The following is a 27,630-nucleotide window of genomic DNA, read 5'->3' on the forward strand; positions in this document are numbered from 1 at the left end:
TTTACTGAAGTCTTAAAACTGAAGACACATTCTTCTGCCTCTAGCACTTCAGCTGTACCCTGACTTAAAAACAACCTAAACATTTTAAAGGTTTAAAGGCAAGTGGAACACGTTCAATGCAAGAGCTTGGCATTATGAATGTCTGGAATCCAGCAAGTACACCAAGATCTTCACGGCTGTTGATAAGTGCAATTTCTGGACTATGAAAAGACATAACAAATAGTCATAATTCATAAACTTCGGTTTTGGCAATAACAGATTTCAGGTATTTCAGATCCATAAGATTTTACAAAAGTCACTGCCATATAAAGCATTACTGATACTTCTACAAATGTGCATGCAGTCAACAGTACAATTTATCTATGTGATCAAATGCAGATATACGCTGAATTGGGGCTAAAGCAGGTAAGTGCAAAAAAAAATTACCTACCAAAAAAAGCAGGTGAGAAGAGTAGGTATAGACCATAGAAAACTTTGAACTAAATAACAATCATATGCTTTTTGTGTTCTTCACTACATAGGACACAGATTTACTTTGGTTAACTCCAGTGACTGATGCTCTGGAGCGAGTAATTTAGTCCCTTCCCCACACTACTAACTTCAGTCAAAGCAGTCATCCCCACCCTGCACTCATGTACAGGTCCTGAAATAACTGAGGTCCTCTCACACTTCCTATTGAAAAAAATAATCCAAGTTGTAGTAAAGTGTGTCTGTCCTGACCTTAAGCTGGAGATGGCAGAAGTACCCTCTTTTCAGTTGAGAGGTTTCACCTGCCCTGTTACTGAATAGCAGAAAGGAGGAACAAACTTGAGTAAGCACAACAACCTGGCTTTAGCATACATCCAAGACTAAACTGCCAGCTTCTCTTCAAAAGAGCACCAAATCTGGATGAAAGAGTTGTGTATGTGCAGCAGCTGCACCAAATAACATGAGAAAAAACAGAAATTATTTCCATAGAAAGATATGTCACATGCCAGTTTCGCATTTTAACTCATAAGTTTACTCTGAAACTTTTGAGTTACGGAAAGTAAAGAATGATTTGACACAATTTAGAAGTGTTTAAATAACAAAAGATGAAGGAGACAAAAATTATGCTCAGACAAAGTTATTTTATTATCCTTACAGTTTAAAAAATAAAATTAGCCAATGTTGGCACAGCTTCCACTACACAGCAAAAGAAAACTTTTTTTAAATAAATTTTGGGACAGGGAAAACAATCCTGGGATAATACTACATGCCATTCTCTTAAACCCAAAGTAAATAGTTCTTTTTTTCCCTGAATATGCATTCAACTCAAATCTAAAAATATATTAGACCAATAAAGTTACTTTACTGAATTAATGTGCAGCAAAAAATCAAATCAAATAAAATATGTAAACAATTTATGTCTGGAAGTAAGAAGTGTGTTTCATGATGATTCATCATCTTTTTCTCTAATTCAACTTTCTAAGATTTTTCCCTCAAATTCTCTAAGGGCTAAATTCTGCATGGAGAAACACAGGAGTTTCTTGAGATCAAGAGTGTAATGTTAGCAGTTCCTTGTCAGTTGGCATCTTGTTCTGCAGTGGGAGAGACTGATGAAGAGCTCCCCAGATGTCTCATACAATTTAACTTTTGCCATCATCATCTTCTCCCCAATTAATTGCACTTGTTCCTTCAACTGAAGTAACTGGATTCTTAAACAGAAGTTTGGATATCTGATTGCATTTTGGTTGGACGGCAGAAGTTCTTGCACCACTGTCATTCTTTAATCTAAAAATATAAGCAAATGGCAAAAACCTTACAGTGAAAAATTAAGTACTCAATGTAAAACAATCACTGCTTTTTCAAATTATATAGTTAGCGGGAAAAAATATTTCCTTTTGCTCTGAAATTCTCTGGAACAAGATCACAAGTACTAAAATAGTAATTCCCAAATAGCAATCAAAGAGTTATTTAGCCCCCAATTTTACAAACAACAGGCATCATAGATCTAAATAGGACCCTATTCACTTGAAGTTAAATTTAATGAAAAATGGGTGCAAGATTAAAGCCCTAATTCCAAATCCTACTTAATACCAGACAGATTGGTAAGAGCATTAGAACTCCATGAGGCCCAGAACCTCTGACAGATTGATTGCATCATTCCTACATACAGAGGGAGAAGCCAGAAATTCTCATGCTCTAGTCCCACGTTCTGACATTAAATGACACAGCTTTAAGTCTCAGTACCAGAATTTGGTTAATGCCTCGGGCCTAGAATTAGAACCTAAATTCTAATCCAAAATCATAGCAAGATTTTTTTAAAGCGACAGAGACACATTCATATGTTTTTCCCATAATAGAAGGCAAAACATTTATATTTAGCCCCACAGCCTTTGCTTCCTCTCACTTACACAGGATCAAAAAAATGTCTGTAGGCATCGGTAAGAATCAAATGTACAACTGTCTTTAATGCTAACACAAAAATATCTGGGACTCAAACTACTCACAGTAAAAATGGTCAACACTGATTATTTACAAACTACTTTCAGTATATTTATACGGGCCATTTGATTTCAGAAAGAGTGACATATGTTAAATAATGAAGGATTATTTTTTAACTTGAGAGAGGGGGGAAAATGCACAACATTCAAAAATTCTAAATAGAGTAATTTTTGCTCCTAATAAACTGAACAGAACCATGGCAAGTTTTCCTCACATCTTGCTGAAGCACTGTCTCTCTTTCAGGAGAATAAATTCACTTTTTAGGCTAAAGGGTGTAAAAAAAGGTCTTAACCATAAAAACTAAATGCTATGTGAAAGTTAACACAGTTCCTTTACAGTATAGAAAGTCCATTACAAAAATGCTGTACCTCTGTGACAACTCCTGCAGCAATAGTGGAACCACTGTAGCGCAACATAAACCTCCCAAGCTCTTTAAAATCTTTATACAATTCTAAAGCAACAGGTCTTTGAGTCTGTAGTTCTATTAGAGCATTCTGCCCTTTAGTCAAGAACCTGCAGGTAAATAAGCAGAAAATTCTATTACAAATATATGCATGCACAAATGAAAAAGAGTACAGTAAATAAATGGGAAAAATCAATGTAAAAAGCCAAAGGTCTAATGGTCAAGATGGATTTCAAGTATGGTCCAAGCCACCCGACTGAAAACTCACATGCCTGGAGAGAATGTCTCAAAAAAGGCATGAGTTCTCTTTAAAACAATTCTAGAGAACGGCATTCACCACAACATCTATGAAATTGTTTTGAAATTAATTATCTCATTAATACCTGTTTTTTTCACATCCAATAGAAATCAAGTCTTGTTTCAAACACAATGACTAAAGAGTCAATTCATTGCTCTATAGAAGTCATGACTTTTCTTCCCATTACCTTTCAGCAACAGTTTCAGCCATGCAATTTCTGGAAAAGGATTATTCGGATAACATTGTATGTATTTCTACCCAAATCCAGCTTTAAATAACTAGAAGAATGTTCCCATAGTTTAACTTCCATGGGAAGACTCCCCAAATTCCTTTTTCTCTGATCCACTCTTTAGTTGAGTTTATTTTAGACAGTAACCCATTAACCCATCTCCAGAATTATACCAAGGATCTCATGCTACTACAGAAAGAGTAGAGATGATGTTTAAAAAAAAAAAAATAAAAAAAAAAATCCTTTAAGTGCAGGGCTGGTGATCTAAGATTCACTCCCAATTCTGTAAGTGACCTTAGGCAAGTCGGTTTAGTTCTCTGTAAAATCCATATTTATGTAGTGGGCATGAGGTTTTTGACTTTGTAGAGTACTCTGAAATCTAAACTAAACCAATGAAAGCATATTCTTAGAAACACATTATTGCTTCATAACAGAACCTGCTTGATAAACTGTATATTAATCAAAAGTCAGCCCATTTCTTGAGTAATTATTAACTATTCAAAACACTTACTTAGGTTTTTTCTTTGTCACTTCACCAGTGCTTTTGTGCAGGACACTCAACAGTCTTCTAATAGTAGCAGGTTCACTTACAGTTTGATAGTGTAAGAGCACCTAAAAATATGTTTCAGTTATTAGACATAACAATAATCAGAAATCCTAGGTGTTAATACTTGAAAACATCAATGTCTTTTCAAATTGATTTTTTAAACACATACTTATAAAACTTCTCTCACAGGAGTCTATTTTACATTTATTAATTGTTTCTAGTTCCTAAACTTTGTGGTCTCTACAGATAAGACAAAAAGGTCATGTATTAATTCATCATAAATACATTTTCATTCTTAAGTGTTTTGATTTTGCCAGTTCAGTGCAGTTCTATAGCATGAACTGATACTTTATTTTAAAAGGCATCTTACAACTAAGCGCATCGTTATACTCCTACAAGGCATGAGCTTTCTAAAGGACAGCCTAGCCTGACTGTGGTGGAACTCATGTTCTCTGAAAATATGCAAAAGCAGCCACAATAGCCCCTTACACATCCTCTTCAAATTACAGAAGAATCGGTCTGGAGAGACAGAACCACTTCTGGATGCTAAATGCCTCTCACAATCATGAGGCTGAACAGGGAGAAAAAAAAGATCTGAGCAACCTGTAGTGAACACAAACTTTCACATAGACTTACAGGAAATCCTTTAGTGATTGGAACCTCAATATTGAAGATGAGAACCCGAGCTCTGAAACGAGTGCAAACTTTAATGGGTTCCTTGGGATCACAAAATACACAGCCAACACTACAAGAGAGGAGAACAAAAATCTGATACATATCTTGACATACAAATGCTAAGCACTGCAGTGGAAAAAGATAAATATTTAAGAGAAGCAAACTAAAGACAACATCACTTTAAAATAATCGGGTGGGGGAAACCAGGAACACTGTATTAAAGCCAGTAACGAAATTAATTCCTAGACAATGTCTATGGTATTTTGTGGGTATGCATGAAGAAGTCTGTCTAGTTCAGTGAACAACTACGTCCATTGCTAATCAGTTTCTAAAAATGTCACTGTTTCCTGTGCGTAGGTACTTTGAAGAATTAAGACTTTCATTCAGAAATTAATTGTTCCAGATCAAGAGCATAAAATACTGCAGGGTGCCCGAAACCGCAGTGCTGCTGCCTGTAAGTCAACTATTTTGTGGATAAAGGAACATCATGATCAGGACTCTCAAAACTTAAGTTCTCAGCAGCACTCATTTAAAAAAAGTCTACATGGAGTCACAAGAAAGCTGCTGCTCATTACAAGTCAAGAGGGTAGACAAGACACAGCTTTTTCACAGCGGCTAGTTTTACCCCTCTAAAATTAAAGGAAAATTAATCCCACCCAGCAAAACATGACTGAAGAAACAGCGTGATTAAACGTATACATCGTATGTAATCAAATTTCATCAGTATGAAAAGGACTTAAAACTTCATACCTTTCCTTGACAAATCTAACGTATCTCCAAAAGATTTATAACAGCAAGGTAACAAATTGACTGAAGCCATCATTCAACAAGTAGAACAAGACTACCCCCTCCACCTCCATTTACCACAGAGAATCACAGCCCATTATGAAATGGCAATACTGAAAAGCCTGTACCTTTCCCCTAAAAGCAGAGCATAAATCTGCAAAGCTATCAATGCAAGGAGTTTTCAAACAGTAGCTTGAAAGTTTGTTATCTGAAGTCCAACTGGAATGTAAAAAAGCTGAACAAATAATAGTTCCAATTTTCTGGACTGAATGACAACTGACACTTCCCTAAAAGCTTGAGGCTAACATTTAGCATGAAACCTATAGACTGATACAGACACAAAAAGATTTGCTGTGTCTCACTTAATGTGTCTGACCCTGCAAAAAAAAGGGTCAGCAAAACATTTACTAAAACAAGTGTTACAAGCAGCTAAATGTGTTGAATTAACAGCTTCCATCAATTCCACTCATCCAGATTTACTTATTGGTATGCAATGGCAGTTGTTTGGATCTGTTAGAATGACATGATTCAATAAGCTCTTCGATAATATTTTGTTTTATTTAGCAATAAGGATTTACTTAATTCAGCTATTAAAATGTCCAAGGACAAGTCTTAAGGAAAAAGGCATTGAAGGTTACCAGTGTCAGCACTAGGGCAAATTATGAAAGCTATTCTTCTGAGGTTGCCGTTGTACATGTAGCAGATGTTTCCAACGTTTGTACATGCAAGCCAGGTGATATGCATCACTTTGGTTTTAAATATCCTGGTAGCCACATCATTCTTCAAGTAAACCGCTGAATTGTTAAGTGTATTAGTTATAAAGCTTTTCATTAAAAACAAACCGTTACTTAGACTGAAACCCAGTTTTGCTCACTTGATTTTGATGATATCCATGCCGGTCAAAGTGAGACTAACGTGATCTCCTGCTGCAGCCCAATCAACTGGTTCATCGTGCAGTGTGATTCCTGGAAATGAGTAAGAACAGAACCTCACAGTGAAGTACCTAGGTTCCGAGCTACAAACAAACAGCTCTGTTTGGGCCATTTGTGCTTCATCAACCATTACTCATCAGTTTTCAGTATGAATGGGTTGAGAGTAAAAGCTTTTTAACTGAGAAGACTGCGGAAGCCTTTCCCCCCCCACCTTGTTGAGGACTCACTGTTCTCTCACCCCACCCTGCACAATAATATGGCTTTATTTAAGCCAGAGGAGAGGACCTGGCACTTGTCATACTGTGCAGATGACGCAGTCCCGAAAATGCCGTAGTACTAGTATCTCCATATCTGCCCCACCCATCCTTTGAGGCACACGCACACCCTAGACCGCATCTTTCATATACTTTAATGGTGCTATGTCAACTTTCATTTACCTTAAGCGGGTTTGCTGACTCTTTCATAAAAAAGCGTAACCAATGCCTTTCGTTCACAACATCGCATCTATTAGAAAGCATCTTTAAAAATAATTTTCTTCTGATTTTGATGTATTTTAATCACTTTAAAAGATAACCTGGCTAGTGGGTGAGGACAAAACTAATTGTTCCTGACTTAACATTCTGAGGTTTCTGGTAGACAAGAAGCAGCAAAGAAAAAACCCTACTTTATTTTATAAATACTGCATACATTTACAGGATCTAGTTCTATTTTGCTACAGATTGTATTTATTGATTTGCAAATCTGTTCCCAAAACCACTTGTCAAAAACATGCCAGAAAGCATCATTCAACTACAAGCATGTTAAGTACTGTTTTTTAAGCAGTGTTGATAATTATTTCACATATACATGTCATTCTCATGGAATAAGTGAAAGCCTTTTGAAATGAAAAACTGGAATCCTAATGTGCACACTACCTTTAGCAAATTTTGTATGATAAATTAAATTATCTCTTCTTTACATTAAATATAAACGTACATGCTTAATGAACTAATATGCCAACATTTCAGCCATATGAGAGGGAGTACAAAAGAAAAACCATAGAATAGTACCACTGGGGACACTCAAGACAAAATACATGTGCTATTTCCTCCACTCCCAAAACAGAGGAGTGACTAATACCCATATTCATCCACGTTACTGTAACATTCCTGTGCACATGAACAATGTACATACAACTGCATAAACAGACACATTGAAGAGCTTCACAAATTAGCACTGACCGAGCTAGGTCTGGAACAGAACAGGTCAAACTAGTCCACTGCTGAATTCAGGCTAAACAGATACAGAAACCTATTCACTTATTTTGAGGGTTTAATTTTTTATTCATTGGTCAATGTAGAAAAATCATAATTTTATCTTTGTTCGTACATGAAATAAAACCAACTCTGCAGTACAAGACAGCAAGCTTAATCAGGAAACAGCAATGTCTTGACTTAGTGATTCCTTTTTTCTGAAATCAAATGTGTTGGAATTTAAATCCAATTTTCTTCTCATTTGTAGTTGCTCAAGATAACTATCTTGAAAGTTTGTACATTATGAAAGAATCGGTGACAAATCTCATGAACATCAAACAGCAGAGACTTAATTCTCAATCTTTTTCACAGCTAATTCATAAGATTAATTTCTAAAGGTTGTTCAACATCCTCACACTTCTTAATAGCAGTAACACTCCACAGCAAAGCTGAATATTAAGGAGTTCTATACTGCACATTTTTTACAGACATTGCTGGAACTCAAGTATTTTTACAGGTTCTTTATGAAGCAATGCCAGAAGTCATGAGGCTGTAACATCTGGAATATCTGATATGGTAAAAAAAAAGGTAAAAAAACCCATGCAAGATCTCACATACTCTTCACAGACATATTTATACAGACACAGTCACATCTAAAGAAATTCGTTTTATGCTTTCACATTTTATGTTTGACAGTTAGTATCAGTTTGACAGTCTGTTACCATTTCAGTAACTGCTTCTAGCCCAGTATTGACCTGAAAGTAAACACGCTTCTGAAGACTGTACCTTTTGCAGTGCAAGTTTCATTGGGAGGCATTGCCAGAAGTCGTTCTCCAACTTGAATATAGCCTGCTTCTATTTTACCAGTCACACAAAATCCTGATCCTTGGTCTGTAGTAAAGACAGCAATAATTTCCAAAAATTTCATAATAAGGTCAATTTCCCATCACAAGTTAACCCTTCAGCAATGCATAGGTAAGTTTTTAATATCATGAGGAGACAGGTTTTTTTCCCCCCCTCAGTAGTATTCTGCACTTGCAAGCTGTGCATCATAATGAAAATGAAACATTAAATTCAAAACTTCTACATCTTAAGTTTTTCAGAACTAAGGGAGAAATATAATTCTTTAAACAAATGCAGGTACATGAAGAAATATTTTTTAATTTTTCAATATTATATTAAGCTCCTTAATTTCTAGCAATTTTATTTAATTCAGCACTTTCTCACTACAATTACAGATAAAAACCCAAACTACAGACCTCTCAAAAATTCTCATGCACACAGGCTGAAATTCCTATGCCATTTACTGTCTGACTCAGAATCCTACATGCTCTGTCTGCATATTACTTTTACTCCTGGGAAGTCAAAGTTGATTCATCACTATTTAATATGAGGAGCTATTATAATTGTGGATGACTTAAGTATTTCTAAATAAAAGATCTGCAAAGTTTTTCTTCTTCAATGTCCTTATACTCTGTTCATTATTTGAATACATCAATTATTTTCAATAGATGTGCTACACGTGCACATTTATGCACCTTAAGAAATGCCTCATCTCCTTAGCATATTTGCAGCTGTGTTTAAAAAGAATCCTCTGAAGTGATTCTACAATGACATTTTCAATATCCATACAAACAACAAATATACCTTTTGCTGAACATCAGAATTCAGTGATAAGCAAGAATCTTGGTATTGTGTGTGTCACATTAGATTAAAAGCTTAATTTAAAGCTGAATTCAAAAGAGCAAGTTGACCTCAAATATTGAGGTCACATACTACCAACTTGCTATTTTGCATTCATCACCATTATTGATGAATGTTTCTATTTATCTAGCTGGAAAAATACTACCAGTATGCCTGCAAGCTAATTTTCCTCTATTCATTCCAGCAAATGAGATGAATGCAATCAGTTAACAGATGACATCAGATGGCAAAAGAACAGAAAACTGGAGCAGCAGATACTTGCTAGAAAAGGCATCCCAAAGTCATAGTACAAATACCACCTCAGTATAGTACACAAAAGAACCTGAAGCTGGCTCTGCAAGCACTTGCAGGCAATCAGAAACATGAACTGGTTCCAGATTCCCAACCACTCCCAAGTACAATCAAGAACCATTTTTCTTTTTTTACACATCATCACCAGCTCTGGCTTGGTAAACCAGTGTAGCATTTGAAGCTTCATCATCTCACATGCTGATTGCTTCCTGCAAAGTATCGAGTTCCTTCAGCTCCCCAGGAAATCAACACGCACAAAATGGATAGTGGGCAACAGAATCAGGGCATAAAAAATGGCCTGATTTCTGTGGATCATGGTATTCGGGTTCTGCCAGGACATGTTCTTTGTCCTCAGGATTTGGCTGCTGGACAAGGCTTTTCTAAAAGTCAGGTCAAGTCATACCCTAGACAGCATTATAATATGGCAAGAGGGGACTGATGCAGCGGTGGAGGAATCTACCTGATCCTCTTGGATCACGAGATAGTTTGCCTGGAGAGAATAGGAGGGCTATGGAAGGCAACAGCTAATATCAGGCTAAGGTAGATGAATCATATGTGTGGGTAACCTTAATAAAGAAAGGGGTTTTCCAAACTACGTATGAGTACATTCAGCACTCTCACTTTTTTACACATTTCTATGGACAGGTCCTCCTGAGCATGCACAGGCACTGGAACAGAGCTTGAGAACAACTGTTGCTTCATGTACTTGTACCTGCAGCTACTTCCTCTCATGACATCCAAGTTTATTAAGTTTTGAGATCACAAGGTAAGAAAAAAAATAGCCTAAAAAACACCTAAAAGGCCACATTTAGTGATAAACTCTGTATATGTAAATCGAGTCCCTTCCAAAAGCATTTTTTTTGCATACTTTAGCAAAAAGTCAGACTTTTCCACAGAACAGATTTAGTCAAAATTGCTCATTTTGTGACACTTAGCTCAACACAAAAATGATTATTGCAACAAAAAAGTCATGATAATATTTTAAAAGATCTCAATCAATACTCCTAACACATTTTCCCACAGCTCACAAATTAAAAAAAAAAAAACAAAAACCATAAAGTGATGGCCTATATGATGAAACTAGTGGTAACATATAAGGGTAAATTCTCATGCAAGGTTTCAATATTTAACATTACGGCTTCAGTGCGTTAAGTCAGCTAACCCAGGGCATGTACAGCATCTAGTGTTTTCTCAAAGACCCACATGAAATACTTATTTTTCCAATTACAATCAGTATTTTGATCTGGTTTGTTTGTATTTCCCCTATAAACACCCTATATATAAAGTAAATTTTCTTTTTAAATATGAATTTCAATATTAATATTTGATTACAAACGTTTACATTTCAGATCATGCTGTCATTTAGTTTGCAACATTTCTCAAGGGACCTACAGAACATTTCAAATTGATTGAGTGTTGCAAACCTTATTTCTTCTAAATTAACTGTAAATATAAATGTATTTAACTGAAAAAAAAATTATCAGCTTTACCATGAAAACCTTAAGGGTTCAAGGCAGTCTATTTTCTCCAGACAATGGTAGTAAGAACTGGTTATAGCTACTTGCTGTCCATGTCTCTATAGTGCTAGGGAACAGCTAGGTGCCTTTCATTACATCCTTGCCTGGTTATAACAGTCTCACCATCACCACCCTTTTCTTCCACCTCACCACACAAATTTTTGTATAAAAATGAAGGAATTTATCATTATTTACAGCTACAACAGTGAACATGAAAGGAACAAGTCAAGCTTTTTTAAAAACTCGCAGTGGAAGGTAAAAAAAATCCAAAGTAACATTCATAAAATTTAGAGAAACATTAGTTTAGGCAACAAGAACCAGTTTGGGAAAGAGAAACTCCCAAATTCTGTCCCACAGAACCATCAACTCATTAGCCAATTAGCTGGTCATGCAGATTTTATTCCTCAATCTCTTTTCCAGTGTGTTTCTCTTTCAGTGGTACTATTGAAAATTTGACAAAGAACAGTGCTTGGAAACTTACTATTCCTGTTCAAGACTACTGATACACATAAAACCTCCTACTTTAAGTATTATTTTTACGTAATTTTTCAACACTTGTGTTAAATATCAGTGAAATGATGGTAAAATTATTATAAAACCCACCAACCTTTAAAAACATCAGCAACACACAACCTAAACGGTTTATCCACTGATCTCTGTGGCGGCTTGAAAGAATCTGCAAAATAAATTTATAAGACTTTTTAGGATTTCTGTATTCAACAACTGTCTCAACAATTCCCACTTAAGGATAAATCAACTATATTTTATTCCAAAGACTCTGTCCCACATTACCCCCAAAATAAAAGTTTTGACATACACAGAATAATTAGTTTCTAAGTGAGAAAAACTGTACTCACCAATTTGCTCTAATAAACACTTTCCTTTGTACCACTGTGTTAGGTCACTTGACTGACTCCTTGTGACCAGATTGTCACCACCAAGGCCACTTGTTGGGATATAAGCCACATCTGATTCCTAATTAAGAAAACAAACAGAATTTAAGCATACATTAACAACAGGAATTTCCAGCAGAAGCAAGAAGTGCATTTTTTCAATATTACGCATCTAAGCTATAAAAGAACAGTTTGCACATTCATATTCTCCCTGGAGAAGGCAGATTACTTTGTGGATCCTTTTCCTTTCTCTTTACTTCTTGCCTGATTCAGTGCTCCAACAAAGCCAGAGATATCTAAACATGATGATAGCAACATTAACAACTAGAACCTGAGTTCAGATAAGGAACTCCAATTCCACATCTGACAGGCAGAACTTTGGCTTGAATTGCTGGTTTATGCACAAGGATTTCATGAAGGCCACAGCCAGTCTAAATGGATAGTAGTTGGAACTGAGGAAACGTGAAAAGAACAGTCAAGAACGGCAAATGGAAAGTGTTCTTATGAGTTCATAATCCATGCTGACACCTGCTCTGGTATAAAACACTCTACTGTCATTCATGTAATCCTGAGCATTAAAACAGGCGATTCTTGGTTTGTTCTGCTCTGTGGAAAACTATCCCAAGAAACTATAAATGAGACAATTACCCCAAAGATTCAAACCTAAACAGAGTATTAAGTAACTGACTAACCTTATCTGTGCCTAATGTACACCCCACCGGTAAGAAAATGGATCTGCTATACTATGTGCACATAGTAGTAACAGGAAAGTGACAAAAAAATCTGACCATAAGAAAAGTTCATCCTACCCAAATGCCTGAACAAAGCAACAAAAACCTCAGATACTGAGTTTACCTTAAAGCCAGCTTGCTTAAGAAATTGGCCGAGCTTACTTATAATTTCCTGAAATCTTTCCTGTTGCCAATTGACCTAAAATAGAACAAGATTACAATAATACAATTGTAGATTTTTAACCATGAGTAGAACATATAGCTGCATGTTATCAACTCTGAAGTACCAGTAGGTGTTCTTCACACACAGCACCCAATGAGTTTATAAATGAGATTTCCAGGTGGATTCACAGTTGAATACAAAAGAGCATACACATTAACAATTACTGATAGCAAACAACACACTACTTGACTTCCAAGCCCCTTTAGTTTGATTTGTCCTTGACAGCACCTTTTTTTTTTTTCCTAAGTTTACACAAAATTCAGATTCAGCAAGAACATATACAACACAGTAATAATCTAAAACACAACTAGTAATATTTAACACATTTTACAGGTTTAAAAATAAAGCTCTTAATGTCCTGACCTGAATGACCACCAAGATGCCCTTTCAGATGCCACTGGGTTAACTGCTTATGTGAGATTTTCACAAGAGGGACCCCTACTTATTTTAGCACCAAAACTATCCTGTGCTTAGAAAATACACCCATAAATAAAAAGTAATGTAAAGTCTAAACACAAGAGACAGAACTGAGAATCAAAGAAAGAAACAATACTTTATTATTAGTTTCACAATACTGACCCTTAAACTTAGGGTCCATAATCCTAGATGAAAGCCCTTCAATTAAATGAAAAAATTAAGCACATACCTGGTCCATTTTATTGACTGCAACAGCTAACTGCGTCACTCCAAGAGAGCGCACTAATAATCCATGTTCTCGAGTCTGTCCACCTGTCTCAAACCCTGCTTCAAACTCTCCTCTGCTAGCATCCACAACCAAAATAGCCACATCAGCCTAGATTAAAAAAAAAAAAACAAAAACCAACCAAACAAAAAAACAATCAAAAGTTGTTAAGAGATGGAAATAATCTGGGTGACTGTTTATCAGCTGTATTTCACACAAAATGTACTTTACACGAGAGGAATCCTGATGTACTTCAAATGTAATTGAAACTGCTCAGTCCTATCTGTGTCATGCCCACTTCGGTGAGATATTATGGCATTATGTCATCTCATGTCATAAACCACCATTTTCTGTTAAACACGAGTCAACTCTGGGTTTGGGGAACCTGTCTTCTTCAAACTACTCACTATGGATGTGCTGCACAGACCTCAACTGAACAAAAGCGGCCCATACTCCAGAAGCTTATGAATGAGTGAGAGCACAACATCCAGATCTCCCTGACTTAGCCTGAACACCTTCATAGTGAGAAGCTGCAAAAATTACAGATAAATCGCCTCACTATACAACTGGGACAACCAGTTGACTGCATGTTGAATGTGGATGCTTCACAGTCCACTCAACACACTGGAGCATGCCAAAATCACAAGGTGGAAAAGACAAAGTAGCCTGTTTTATCATCTAGGCAAACTCTCTGCCACAGCATTAAAAGCAAATAAGTATCGCATAGTCTACAGCACTGCACAAAAGTCAGCATGTAAGCACAAGTTAAAAACCACAGATTTTGCTGGTAACCTTAAATGCTGCTAATATTTCTTCTACTTTTCCTGCTTTGGTAACAGCCAGTTACTGAGCAATAGCAAAGATGTGAACAATAAAGGTACTGCTGTCAAGAGGCAGGTTAAGACAATTTCATAGGACTGATGAGATGGACATAAAGGAGAGGAGAAAAAGGGGTACTTTCTTCCTTTCCTTACAGGCTTATGCTTCAGGATGCCTGGAGAAGAAACAGAGACAGCACACTGTCCTGGCTTTGAATTCCCCTTGCCTTGTCCAGGCGTGAAATCCCCACAGCTCATACAGAGATGGTGCAAGTGTGAGAACGGGAAAAGGGTGAGGGATGAATTTCCCCACAGCTCTCAGCCTCGTAAGTACTTTGTGGTGAACTTCTCCCGTAAATAAAGGACATCCTGCATTTTCTAAATTATAAAAACCGTACCTCAGGACTTACGTGAATTAACCATATGTATCAAAAGGCCAGATCCTCGCCCTGATAAGGCTGATTTGCATTCTGCTTAACAGCAGTTGGGGATTCACCTAACAGAATTCTCCATGATAAAAAGGCATCAGAGTATCAGTCTTGTAACCACATGTTTTTCTTCCCTACCTCTGATCTTTATTTCCATAAATTAAATGATTAACCTATAGGAGAATGGTAAGTGCCATACTGAATTCAGTGAATAGTGCCCAATACTTTTGACTTTACCTACTGTTCCTAAAGCAACTGGCATGTAGTCTCAGCAAATGTCCTAATGATCACACTGATGCATTCTGCATAAACTTTATGTTAGGTTTTCTCATGCCATATGAAAGACATTGTTAAATAGAAGAATGCCTTTTGTTTGACTTCTCCAAATGTTTTTTTCTTTAATCTCAAAACCACTTAAAATCTTTACCTACAAGACCATTTTCACAGAACTTCTTGTTGATATATGCCACATCTGAATAGCTTTCAAACTTAATTTTCATTTTATCAAACTACAAATTCAAAAATAATAAACGTAATAAAATAATAAACCTAATAAAACTCTCCTCCAAAAAGTTAATGTCCAAAAAATGCACCATCAATGACTCTATTTCATCTCAGATTTTAAAAGAAAATCAATTTAAGAAAGTTATAAGTAATAATGCTATTCAAAAAAGAGGTTTAGACCATCTCTACCTGTGCAGCTCCTGTGATCATATTTGGAATGAAGTCTTTGTGACCTGGAGCATCCATCAATGTAATTACTTTAGTTTTTGTCTCAAATTTGGTCATACCCACATCCATTGTCACTCCCCTTAAACAAAGCACAAATGCAATGCATCATTAAAACTTCTTTGAAAGCTTCATAGAGATATAAAGTAAGCTATTAAAAACATAATCATGAATCTATACACTCCGTAGCTTTCATTTGATTTAGTCTGCACAAAAAATTTGAAAGAATCCTGCTTACTGGCAAAGCAGACCTCTAGAGCTGCTCCATGCACCCATAGACTATGTCCCAATAAGCACAGTGAGAACATGAAAATGGTGCTGTGTATTTAAACCATTACTAATTGTACTTTTAATAATTAGCTTTTCAGAAAAAGGCATCACAGAGTAACAGAAACATAGCCAAGAATGAAAAAAATAGAAGGTATGGGATTATAAAGAATACAGTTACATATTTGCAAAGATCTACATGCAGAACTACTAATTATCAAGGAGGGATTGCAGCACTTTGACTCAGTTCCACATCTCTCTCACAACATGTTCTACACAGCACATAGGATAGGATTCATCTGATGAAATGCAAACACCTATCATGCACATGATAGATATCTGGGTTAGTCATCTGCATTTTCCTTTATAGATGATGAAGACAGGCACTTTCGAGGGACAAAACTTCTCACGTTAGTACGGATACTTAAAATATACTACGTTCAATGACAAAAAAACCGCACCAAAATAACCCCACCCAAAACCCCAGACATTTACAGACGGCTCCAGAAAGTTTTTTTTTTTTTTTTTAAATACAAAACTCAGAGAGAAAACAGAATCAATCAAAAATACTAATTCAGAAAACTTTTCCCTTAATAATTACAATTTATCTTCTGAAGAGAAGTCTGGTACCTAAATGCACAACTGTTGGACACTAAAAAAAACATAGGTCAAGGGATATTACTTTTAAGGCTTATGACCATTTTTTCCACAAATTTTACACTCTGCAGGCAATAAATACTTGTCTCTATTTCCAGTTTCACACGTTAATTACATCCTATCAAGGGTAGCTTGTGTTAGTAAAATAACATACTTAATGAGGTGTTTAAATATTCTACTACAGAGCTGTAAAAGGAATGGATCTTCAAAGTCTGTCTGTTTTCCACCCAGCTACATCTATGGGAATTAAGAAAAAGACCCTTCCTCCATCAGCTTTTCCTCTTTATATCCTTAGACTATAATGTAACAACAACACTACCACTATGGTATCATCAGCCTTAACTGATGTAAGGCTACTTCTAAAATTTGTGTTTGGTCACTTTGGGATTGGTTTACCCCTTGCCCGTACCTGCACACTGCCTCCTCCCCACCCCACAGGTTTGTATGTGCACTTCATAAATTAAAGGACTCCCATACACAGAAGTTTAGCCATATACAGGGCCACTGCAAAAGTGTATTTGCCTTTAAAAAAAAAGTTACACACTGGATAGGGACTTCCTTACTCCTTGTTCTTCAGCATCAGTTTACATCGTGCAGGTTACCTTTCTAACCAGAAGAGCTTACGTGCTACAAAACCATGGGTGACAAGTGATTGTAAAAATATAAACACATAAGAAAATGCCTTTTAAAATCATTTTGTGAACACAAATATCACATCTTTAACTTCCCATATAGTGTTCTAAAAGTTCTCACAGATTTTGTTTTTAAAATTAGCTTCATTGCTTCCCTATTAGATACTTTTTCAATATAATAAAATTTTAAATTTTGTATTTCAAGTTAATAAATTAGAGGCAGTTTATAAAGAATACAAATATAATTTATTAATTTAATGTATAGATTTTACATTCAATGTAACATACATCACATATGATGGAACTGACATTTCAGTGCTAATCCTGATACCCTTTCATTGAAAAATTTAACCTAGAACTCTTCCATACAATGATAACCAAACTGAGAGAAATTTGGCAGCAATAAACCAGTAAACAGCTTTAAGTGAACTCACTCAGCTACTAGAAGCATTCCATACTGTAGTCCTACACCGCACTCCACGGCACAGAATTATGTGAAGAAATACTCAACTTCTCATTCACATTTCTTATGAACAAATGAGGATATTTTTTTTTTCTTTTGAAATATACTCATATAGACAAAGAACAATATTGGTAATAAATATTAAGTAAATACTTTTAAACATTTTAGTAGCATTATTTCCTAACAAATTATTTCCTAACAAATGCTGGTCTTTCAGGAAAAAAGGTCATTCCCATTAAGAGATATTTCTACCTTTCTCTTTCTTCACCAGTTTCATCCAAGACCCATGCATAAGCAAACGAAGCTTTGCCAGCCTTCTTTGATTCTTGTTCATATTTGTGCATAGTTCTTTTGTTCACATTTCCCAAAAGGTAGAGCAGATGACCCATTAAAGTACTTTTACCTGCATCAACATGTCCTATGGAGGAAAGTAAATACATAAATTTTATTATTTTACACATTTTAAATATAGTATAAGAAGAAATATAATAAAACATATGAAAATCACATGCACTAATAATGCTTATGCAATCCATAGAAATTCACAATCCTGCAAAATAAGAGATACAATGAGACAGTTTATTGAAACAGTCAGTTAGCATGACAGCCATACAGCACCTCAAAATTCACACTAAAAAGAACACTGCAAGAATGAATCCAAACCAAAGTACTTTTGACAGTATAGTAAAGTCAACCTCACTGTTCCAGTCAAGAACATCTGAATGTACTCCATCCAATGAGTAACAGTCAAGCAGATGCAACTAGAAACAGTATGAGATCTCCCTTCCCTGGAGAGAGGACAGTTTTGCTTCTTTATCACTTCTAGACTGAATCAACACAGTTTTTAACCTCTCTGCCAAAAATGTAATTTAACAGTATTACCTATTACCACCAAATTAAGCAGCTGCTTTCCTCCTTGTCTCTTCTCCAACTCTGCTTTCACATCTATTTGTGGTTTTGTCTTGCTTGACTTTTTTACTGGAGTAGGCACCGTACTCTGTTCTTCTGAAACCTGCACTACTTGGGGTGAAAGAGTAGATTTTGAGACTGCCTCAAGTACCCCAGAAGCTACGCTGGCATCTTCAGTTAAGAGTCCTTTCTGAGGTGTGTTAGCATGGCCATTTTCTTCAGCAATCACACTAGGGAAAAGAAGAAAACACAAGGAATGCAAATGACAAAGAAGCTGTGGAAATACAGGAGAGAAATTGAGTTTCCCTTTGCTATCACATAAACCCCAGACAAAGAGTATGTGATAAGCCCATTAAGGTGGAAGTGATAAGCAGCTGGATACAAACTGCACAGATACTAGCTCTGAACATCCTGTCTGAAAAGCACTGTGTACAAAAGCAAGATAAGAAATAATCTTGTAAAATACATGAAACGGAAACAAAAGCTTCCTGCAGCCACTTCTTCTAACAGAGAGGGAAAGGACAGTTGTGCAGAACAACTACAGAGAACCAGTCATCTCTGAAGTAAGAGCTCAAGTCAGCTTTGAAGCATTAATCCTAAAACAACTTCCTCATACACTACAGGTATTGCAGCTGAATGTAGCAATGTTCTATTGTGAGAACAGCAATACAGCATAAAGAGCAGATACTAACAATATCTGAGCTGCAATTTAAGGTGCGTACACAGAGCCATAACAGATGAGTTACATTTATCAATACTGAGAAAATTTGGTTTATGTATAAAATAAGGCATCTATGACTAAGGAGATCTGGATTCCCCAACTCCCTTCTCTAACACCCTGCTCTCCCACAGATCACCATACCAACCCTAACAGTATATAATTCTAAATACATTATTCTCTTACACTCACTCTTTTTGTCTCTGATTTGTAAATGAGGCTATTTTCCTAATTTACACAAGAGTTCTGAGAATACACAATATGATTCTTCATCTGTTATGGCAAAGATGACCACTAAAAACAAACATGAAGTAACATCCTCAAGAGAGCAAAAGCTTTCTTGCTCCCTGACTGAGCTCCATGGTGAGGTTTTAATGTAAGCAGCAAGACAGGAACAGAAGTAGTTAATACAGGTGTGACAACATTATATCATGGCAAACTCAAATATACAAATCACTTTACATTACAGTATATTGAAAATACCTACAAAATACTGTATTTAAAACTTTACCCAAGCAGAAAAGGCTTCTTCCCCTGGAAGCCTAAAAATCCTTTCTAATGCAGTACCATCATGCTGCAGGCTGCTTTCTATGGATCAGATTCATTCAGACTCAGACTGAAGTGTCTCCACAACCAGTGTGATTTTTTCATTCTCCACTTTCTGCTTACATACCACAATTAACTTCCCAATTTTCCTCTTTTTAACTTCTATAAACAAAACTACTTATTTCAGTACTTCAGTATCCTACATCATGGCATCTCTGCTTTTATTTGACATTACTTCTCATTTTCTGTCTGCACAGGAGATTTGCATTGCATTAGTCCCTTACCATTACATATGTCTCAGGAAACAATACAGTCCAAGCATCTTAGCCTACTGAACAAAGCAGTTCAAGAGTTATGATCGAAAAAATGAAACCTAGGAAATGTTCAGACAATGGAAAATTAGCCTCTCATTACAGCACTAAGCAACATGGGACACTTTATAGGTCTCTCTTTTTCCCCTCAGTTTCAGAACCCACCTATGTAATCAGTCCTGCAGCAGACTGAATTTGACACTTTTTTTATAAGGCCCAAAGCCAAGTTTTTCTCCTGATTATGAGACCCCAAAGCAGAAACGTGAGCATGTGAGCACTCTTTCTTTTTTTTTTTTTGGCTACAGCTCCACAGTTCAAGGCCAGGATCTTACATCAGGGCTGGATACACAAGCACATCTCTCAAATTAGCTAAGAAAAGACCTTAGTTTATGCCAGCTATATCAGTTGCAGGGGCACAGATGGTACTTGTGCTTATACACAATTGTCTATCCATTATGCAGAAAGTCTATTCACAAGAACTATAAAAATATTTTAAACCACTTGATGGAGAAGGACAAGTTTATATCAAACTACTGTCTTAGGTCACACCATAATGACATTTTAGATTTGACAATACGAAACCAGCTGTACTGTATCACACATTATATCCTTAGACAAGCTCTAGTATATAACATTGTATCTTGGCAAGCTATCAGAACCCTCTATAAGAGGATACACTTGATTCCCTAAATTCCAAAAATCAGCATATCATCATTGCTTTAGATGTAGCTATGGAGAAAGGTGATGACATGTGAACTATTCCATAGAAAAACAGTCTCTACAGTTATCTGTGCTTTCTTTTACTGGAAAAGATAAGTGCATTTCTATAAGGCTTAAGACTCTTAATTTTTAAAATTCCTTAAATAGTACATTAAGTTCAAGCTGAAAATCTACTTTGGAATGGCACAACAATGATTTTCTTCAATGTCTCTTCAGGAAAATTTTACTTCATAAAAATTGACTGAAACCAATCAAGTTGCTAGAAGGCAATGGTGACAAATTTTTCTGCATGTTTTAATAACATATTTAAAACTATCTGAATGATATCAAGTACACTGGATCATTTTTGCCTGAATCGTATATTAAGAGAGCCTCATATTTACAATTAATTTGCATTGGAGATCTTTTATCAAGATTAAGACTCTCTTCCATCTTTTTCCATTTTTTCAGATAAACTTTACTTCAGCATCAGTATAACATTTAGCACTTTCACACTGAAGTACTATGACTAGTGCCAATATGTAAAGGTCACATTGTAACGCAAATAAGGTATTTTATATTGGTATCAAGTTTTCTTCTTTGAAATCCAAATACCTGAAGTTCTGGAGAGAAGTATTTGTATAAGAAGCCATATCAAAGCAGCCTTTTCAGTTGGCAGTAGTTTTATCTCTTTTTCAATGTCTGCATTTCTTCCCAAACCAAATTTTCAAAACTGAGAAAAATTTAAGAGGAAGATATTTAGATGAAGCTGCAAGTAATGTGACCCAAAAATATCACTCATGTTTTTGTACAGTTTTCCAAAATATATTTAAAGACTGTCACAGCAAGCCTATTAAAAGACAAAAACATATTTTGAAAAACAGATTATTTGTGAACTTTTAACTTCTATTTTGTTTAGCTAATCGTTTATTTTCTAATCCCAGGTGCTGAGATCTTCTTGAAGTCCAAAGCCTATGTCAGTAAGGATTCCAAAAACCAGGATGGATGCTGAGTATAGAATTCAAACTAATTACAGCACCTGAAAAATCTCGGTTATTGTCAGATAAAAGAACCACTCTCTTAATTCTGAGTATCTTTTATTGTGACTACCACTACTTAAGGCTGCCAAATAGTTTTTGTTTTGGGTGGTGCAAAAAAGAAGTGCTAGATAGGAGTGAAATAGAGAGTGAAACATGACTCCAGCCACCCTAACATTAGGCCTTGCTACTTTTCCATGGGTGCAATATTTGAACAGTCAGTACATTGCTCCATTTAGAGATTTACAGGTTTCCGATACTATCATGTTATGGAAACCTGAAAACGATCTTTGCCATGATAGACTTGCCATTTCAGAGGAGAAACATCAGAATGCATAGAGTATATGATCTACTTACAGAGCATCTCTGATGAGATAATTCAGTTTTTTGCTGACCAATGCCAGAGAAAGGGAGAGTGAGTTTATTGCTAGGTACGTAAAGAGGAAGACGGGCAGATGAAATGTGCAATTCCAGTGGAATCCCACCCACGGAAACTTCCATCCCATGGAATTTCATGAAGAGAGATGCAGCAATAAGACCCTGACAGTTAGTTATTCCTCATGGCAACCAGATGAGTAGTTTATTAAAAGGCTGGCAACAGCTCAGAAAAACACCGAGGAACTTCAACTCTAACAGTCAATAAAAAAATGAATACCATTGAAAATGCTTTTTGGTAAGCCTTCTCCAATGAGATTTTTCAAAATTATTGAATTGAAAATTTCTGTCAGAAGACAGAGCATATAGGATAACATACTACTACCTAGTACGTCACTAGTGCAGGTAGTCAACTGTGTTAGCAAGCATCTTCGGTAACAAAGTTCCAACTTTGTTTAAGTTGTGCTGAATCATCAGATCAAGGACAATTTATATTTGCAGGAAGAGCACTTCCTAACAAACTGTTTGCATCTTTGTATGAGAATTTGATGGAACTACCAAGAGCGGTCTCAGTTTGCCAACATCTGAGCCCGTGTGCCACAGGACTGCTAGCTGCTAACATGGAGCCATTGATTAAGCAACTTATGACATCTTTGAAATTACAGAACCATTATGCACCTTGTATGTGCACTGAGGTCATGTACTCAAGAAAGCTTGAACACCAGCAATTCAGGCACAAATGTCTAAAGAGCTTACCACAGCTTTCTGTTAGGAAATCCGCAGACGTAAAAAAGCCTGACAAGGACCAACATTTAGTCAAAATTAAAACTGCCAGGCCAGAAACTTCCTATGTTGTCTTGCCAATAAGGACCACAAGAGTAACTGAGTAAAATATCACGGTTACATCACTGTTTTCTGGGGAAAATTAAGAAATACAACATATGTTGTTGTTAAACATGTTAGAAGACACTCAATCTCACACAACTGTTGAAAGGTCCACGCTACTATGCATTCAAAGAACTACCTGAAATCTTATCTGCTGAAGATTAACTCTGCATAATTTAACTTTTAAACATTATTTTCAATTTTCTAGTCTGAATGCTTAGTGAATTATTTTTATACAAACGACTCTTTCGGAGTACTTACAGTCATTACAGGAACGTCTACGTTTATTTCCCCTTTCAAAATTATTAAATTACACAACATTGGTCAGGCTGGTTAAAATAATCAGCCTTTTCTGCTAACTTCTTCTGGCTTCCTTCACGACATAAGAGAAGAAAAAGCCTGGTAAACAGTTTTGCTAGAGCATCAGAAAAACAGTTTATCAGAAGTGAGCAAACGCCATTTTCTGTAGATAATCCCACTAAGAATACCCAGCAAATGCAATTGATGCTTAAAGCAATTCATGACTTCTGATAATCCATTCATTTTAAATAAGTTTCATTTATTATTATGAGGTCATACCTCATAACAAGACTAAATCATAACGACTAAAAAGCTAGTCAAAGAATGATTACTTTTGTTAATGTTAGGCCACGGTTTTAAAAACACAGTCCATGAATTACCTTTAAAGTCCCATAAAAGGTGACAACAAAAACTAGTTCATACATACTATACAACCACATTCTAATGATGTATGCACCAACACCATACAAGTATTTGGGGGTGCGAGTAGGGGGCACAGTTACAGGTATTTTAGAATCCAAACTGCTATGAATAATTTAACGCTGTCCTTTTGGTCAGTCATATAAACCATGTACTTAGAAATCTGTGTTATTATAAACCCTCTGCAATACATTTATCAATGCAACAATAACATAAAAAGGGTCTGAAAAGAGCCAAAAACCCAAGCCTTTCTTAGGTGTTTATTAACACAGATTCATTCTGCTCCCTGACAACTCACCCTTATGCTGTCAATAATCCAGAAGATAACTGTAGAAGAAAAAACCCAGCTCTCATACTCATGGAGTTGAGGCAGGGGTTCATGTTTTGCTTTGTTTTTCAAGTTTAGAATTAGATGTGTACACAAGTCATGACAAGCTTGTAAGACAATACTAGTGCTTCAGCTAACTACAATATGTTTAGCAGAGACACTGCACAGAGACTGTAGAAAGAAGCTAGTCAAGGTCCAACTATTCGAAAAAAAAAAAAAAAAAAAAATCAGGAGAGCAAATGCCACCATCCTACAGCAGAGAAGGAAAAATACGATGCAAATATGGTCAAGTCCTCCTCCCCCATTCTTTCTGTCAAGATCCTAGTGCCTTGGCAGTTCCTCCACAGTGGCCTGTAGGACAAAAGGAGGCGATCACTGATGCCTTGAAGCAGGGGGCTTTAAACATGCAGATAACTTCACAGCTTTAATTGAGCTTTCTTCCATATTTATTGATTGGTTGTGCTCCAAATCTCATGCTCTTTTACAAATTGCTCCAATTCTTACTATTCCTCCCACTTAAAGCTAAATGCCTACTGTGCATCTAATTTTCACAGCAAAAGAGTTTTGTTCTCAATTAGTATTTCAGTAGTACCATGAAATAACTGAGGTGAATTAAAAACATCTTCACAATATTGAGGATTTATCTAAAGGGATTACGAGCAGGTCCTGAAGGCTTAATTTTTTTGTGTCACAAAAATAGTATGTCACTAAACTGGAAGCAAGCATGATACAAGCTCTTCCAGGGTCCCTGAAGAGAAGCAGAGTCGCCGAGAACCATGTTAGAGCCAACCATCTTTCCTCAGAGACTGAATCATCACTAGCCGATCCAGGAATTACTCCACTCTACAGATGAGGAAACATTATTCTTATCTATTCCTTCCCTATAGAGCAGGCACACATACCCAAGTGTGGCAGCAGTTGTTAAATAAGCATCAGAGATACAATATTCTGTATTTGCTTTTTTATAAACTAACATTTTAAATAGTCATTATTACATATAAAAAATTTAATCATTATTATCCAGGACTAGCTGGAAGATCTTTTCCACTCAAGATTCCTATCTTTTTATAAATTTATATTCAAATTAATTTAATCCACAAAAGTCCCAATGAAAAACTCCATCTTATAAATGTAGTAGAAACACCAGAGATGAAGGTGCCATGATACTGACAGGAATTTCATGATCAAGTCCAGTTGTCACTCCAAGTCACTGATTAGTAGAGGCTAGAAGAGGAAAAAAAAGTTCCCTTTTATATATTGCAAATCTCAAACAGCACAGAAAGAGGATTTTGAAAGGCCCAGAAATTTTTCATGTAGAGCTTATTGCATCCAAGCAACTGAAAGTCATGTGTCTTAGCAATCACATTTAGCAGTACAAAGAGAATAATGACATCAACTTCACACTTTGTATTAAAAGTGCTTAAGAGGCTAAGTAGATGTATCTGCTTGTTTTCCACTCAGTTATCAAACATGCACAAGATACTGTAAAATAAAGACCATGCTGCCCTCTTACTCCCAAAAATGCTTTCCAGATAAGAACTACGAACACTACAGTATGACGTGAGGATGTTGGCACTGTTATGCTGCAGGAAAACTTTTTTCCTTAAGATGAACTATGGAATTTCTTGCCACAGGTTAGGTGGCTATTACAAGTTTGGGTTCAAAAACACAATAAGCAAATCCAAGTGGGAAAAATCCATTAACCATTCATAATAGAAACAGCCTAATTAAAAAAAAATTAAAATGGTGTGGAGCCACTGAATGTAATGGCATTCTATGGACTATATTCCCAACATGCATGCCCTCTCCTTACATATTTCTTTAAGTATTCACTGCTAGCTATTGTTGTAGGTAGACTCTGATCCAGATGTCTGTTTTCATGCTCTCACAAGACATCCCCCCAACAGTTCCAAGTCAGGATAAAATTAGAACTACTGTTCAACCACTCTAATTTAGCTAAAGCATAAGGAGGACCAATTTCTTCTCTATAACAGTTGCACCCTGGACACCTGTTAAAGTTAATAAAAGCTGCAGAGGAAGGCAAACTTTAGCTGTAAGTGATTGTTCTCCCCATAAATTATTCTTAAATTAATTACTTCCTTTAAAGAACAAGCAATTACAGTTAAGATTTATTGATTTCATAATTCCACTTAGAGAACTAAATTTAAAATAAACGAACCTCAAGAAAGTTCAGTATTCTATGAAGCGGATGTTTAAATAATCTGACTAGCTGATATCTCTGCCCTATTCATAGTGAAAGGATTTGTTAAACTCAAAACGTGAGGTACTATCTTCTGAAAGTAATTCTGAGTCAAACAAAAAGCTGAGATGGTTAGTTCTGAAGAGTGACACTAAAAACTGTTGTAAAAAATAGAAAAAAAGAAGAAAACTTGCTACAGGTGCATCAGTCTGAAAGAAGAGCCGCTGATGTACCTTGATGTGCGAGGGCTTGGCTTACCATGGAACTTCAAATCCCATAGACTGTTTCTTTCCAGAGACTGTCATTTTGGTAATTTTTGGCACAATTTCAGATTCCATTCTGGCTGACTGGCAATCCCTTGTTTTTCCTAGTAACAGACAAAAAGTAAGTTGGAACTTAAGGTTGTGACTAACAGGCGTTAAATATAAAGTTTAACAAGTTACATCTCTTCAACCCAAAGATACCAGTCTGTGATGATGAATTCTCACACTTTAGTGTTTCACTTGCATATATTACATATTTATTCAAAATAATCTGCAAATAGTTGCATTGTGAAAATATCATCTGTATCTCCAAGCATTCACATGACACCTATACCATTCAAGAGCTTTTCTTGCAGCAGTCCTGCAGGATACCAGAAGCATTTCATACAGTAGGAGGATGAAAAAACACTCTGCAGCTGCCCACTAGCTGATTAAGTTAATTTATATTTAGTTTTTCTTCTGCCTTTACACTGTTGAGCCTCCAGGATGTTGTAAGGTAAAAAAATGTCTACCTTAGGTACTGCTAGCAGCAGCACAAGCTATGTGTGGGCTACCAGGCCTTCCCTGAAATGTGGAAATAGAGTCGCCTTGCACTGAATTACATTGAAGCACACAAGCAATACCCAAAAGTTAGCTAATTTAAAGGTTATTTAGAAATTATTACCAGAGTTGAGTAACTTAATTACTTCAAAGGTATCAATTTTTACCATAACTTAAATGAAAACACAATTACAGTAAGGTTCATTCTTAATTTTGTGAAACTACAGTTTCACAACTACTAGCACTACAGTGCTATTGGTTTCTTAGCAAGCTGAAAAAAAAAAAAAAAAAGCAGCGCTCTGGGGAGTGGGAGTTTAGACTCTTTTTTTCCACAATTCCTTCTTTAATATGTTAGGATTCCTTCTGTCTTCAAGGAAAAAGACTTCCAGCGTGAGTGACAGTGGCTGAACCTTGTGTTCTAAAGAACGTTATACACACAGGAAAGTAAAACAATAACCTGATTTCAGAATTAAGATGCAAGTTTTAAACAATCTTC

General features: G+C 36.0%; 1 protein-coding gene across 1 annotated transcript in view; it reads right to left on the bottom strand.

Annotated features, from left to right (window-relative positions):
• Positions 1-1,092: 1,092 nt before the first annotated feature.
• Positions 1,093-27,630, bottom strand: part of HBS1L (HBS1 like translational GTPase) — a 58,067-nt gene continuing 31,529 nt past the window's right edge. The window contains 14 exon segments of the mRNA XM_026844718.1: positions 1,093-1,752; positions 2,835-2,979; positions 3,908-4,008; positions 4,580-4,688; positions 6,279-6,369; positions 8,355-8,459; positions 11,688-11,756; positions 11,938-12,055; positions 12,829-12,903; positions 13,574-13,720; positions 15,549-15,666; positions 17,856-18,021; positions 18,486-18,742; positions 26,590-26,698. Coding sequence (XP_026700519.1) covers positions 1,741-1,752; positions 2,835-2,979; positions 3,908-4,008; positions 4,580-4,688; positions 6,279-6,369; positions 8,355-8,459; positions 11,688-11,756; positions 11,938-12,055; positions 12,829-12,903; positions 13,574-13,720; positions 15,549-15,666; positions 17,856-18,021; positions 18,486-18,742; positions 26,590-26,698 — 1,622 coding nt within the window. The 3' untranslated portion in view covers positions 1,093-1,740.

Source organism: Athene cunicularia (genome assembly GCF_003259725.1).
Source record: "Athene cunicularia isolate RWA chromosome 3 unlocalized genomic scaffold, athCun1 chr3_part1, whole genome shotgun sequence".
Classification (NCBI taxonomy): Eukaryota; Metazoa; Chordata; class Aves; order Strigiformes; family Strigidae; genus Athene; species Athene cunicularia.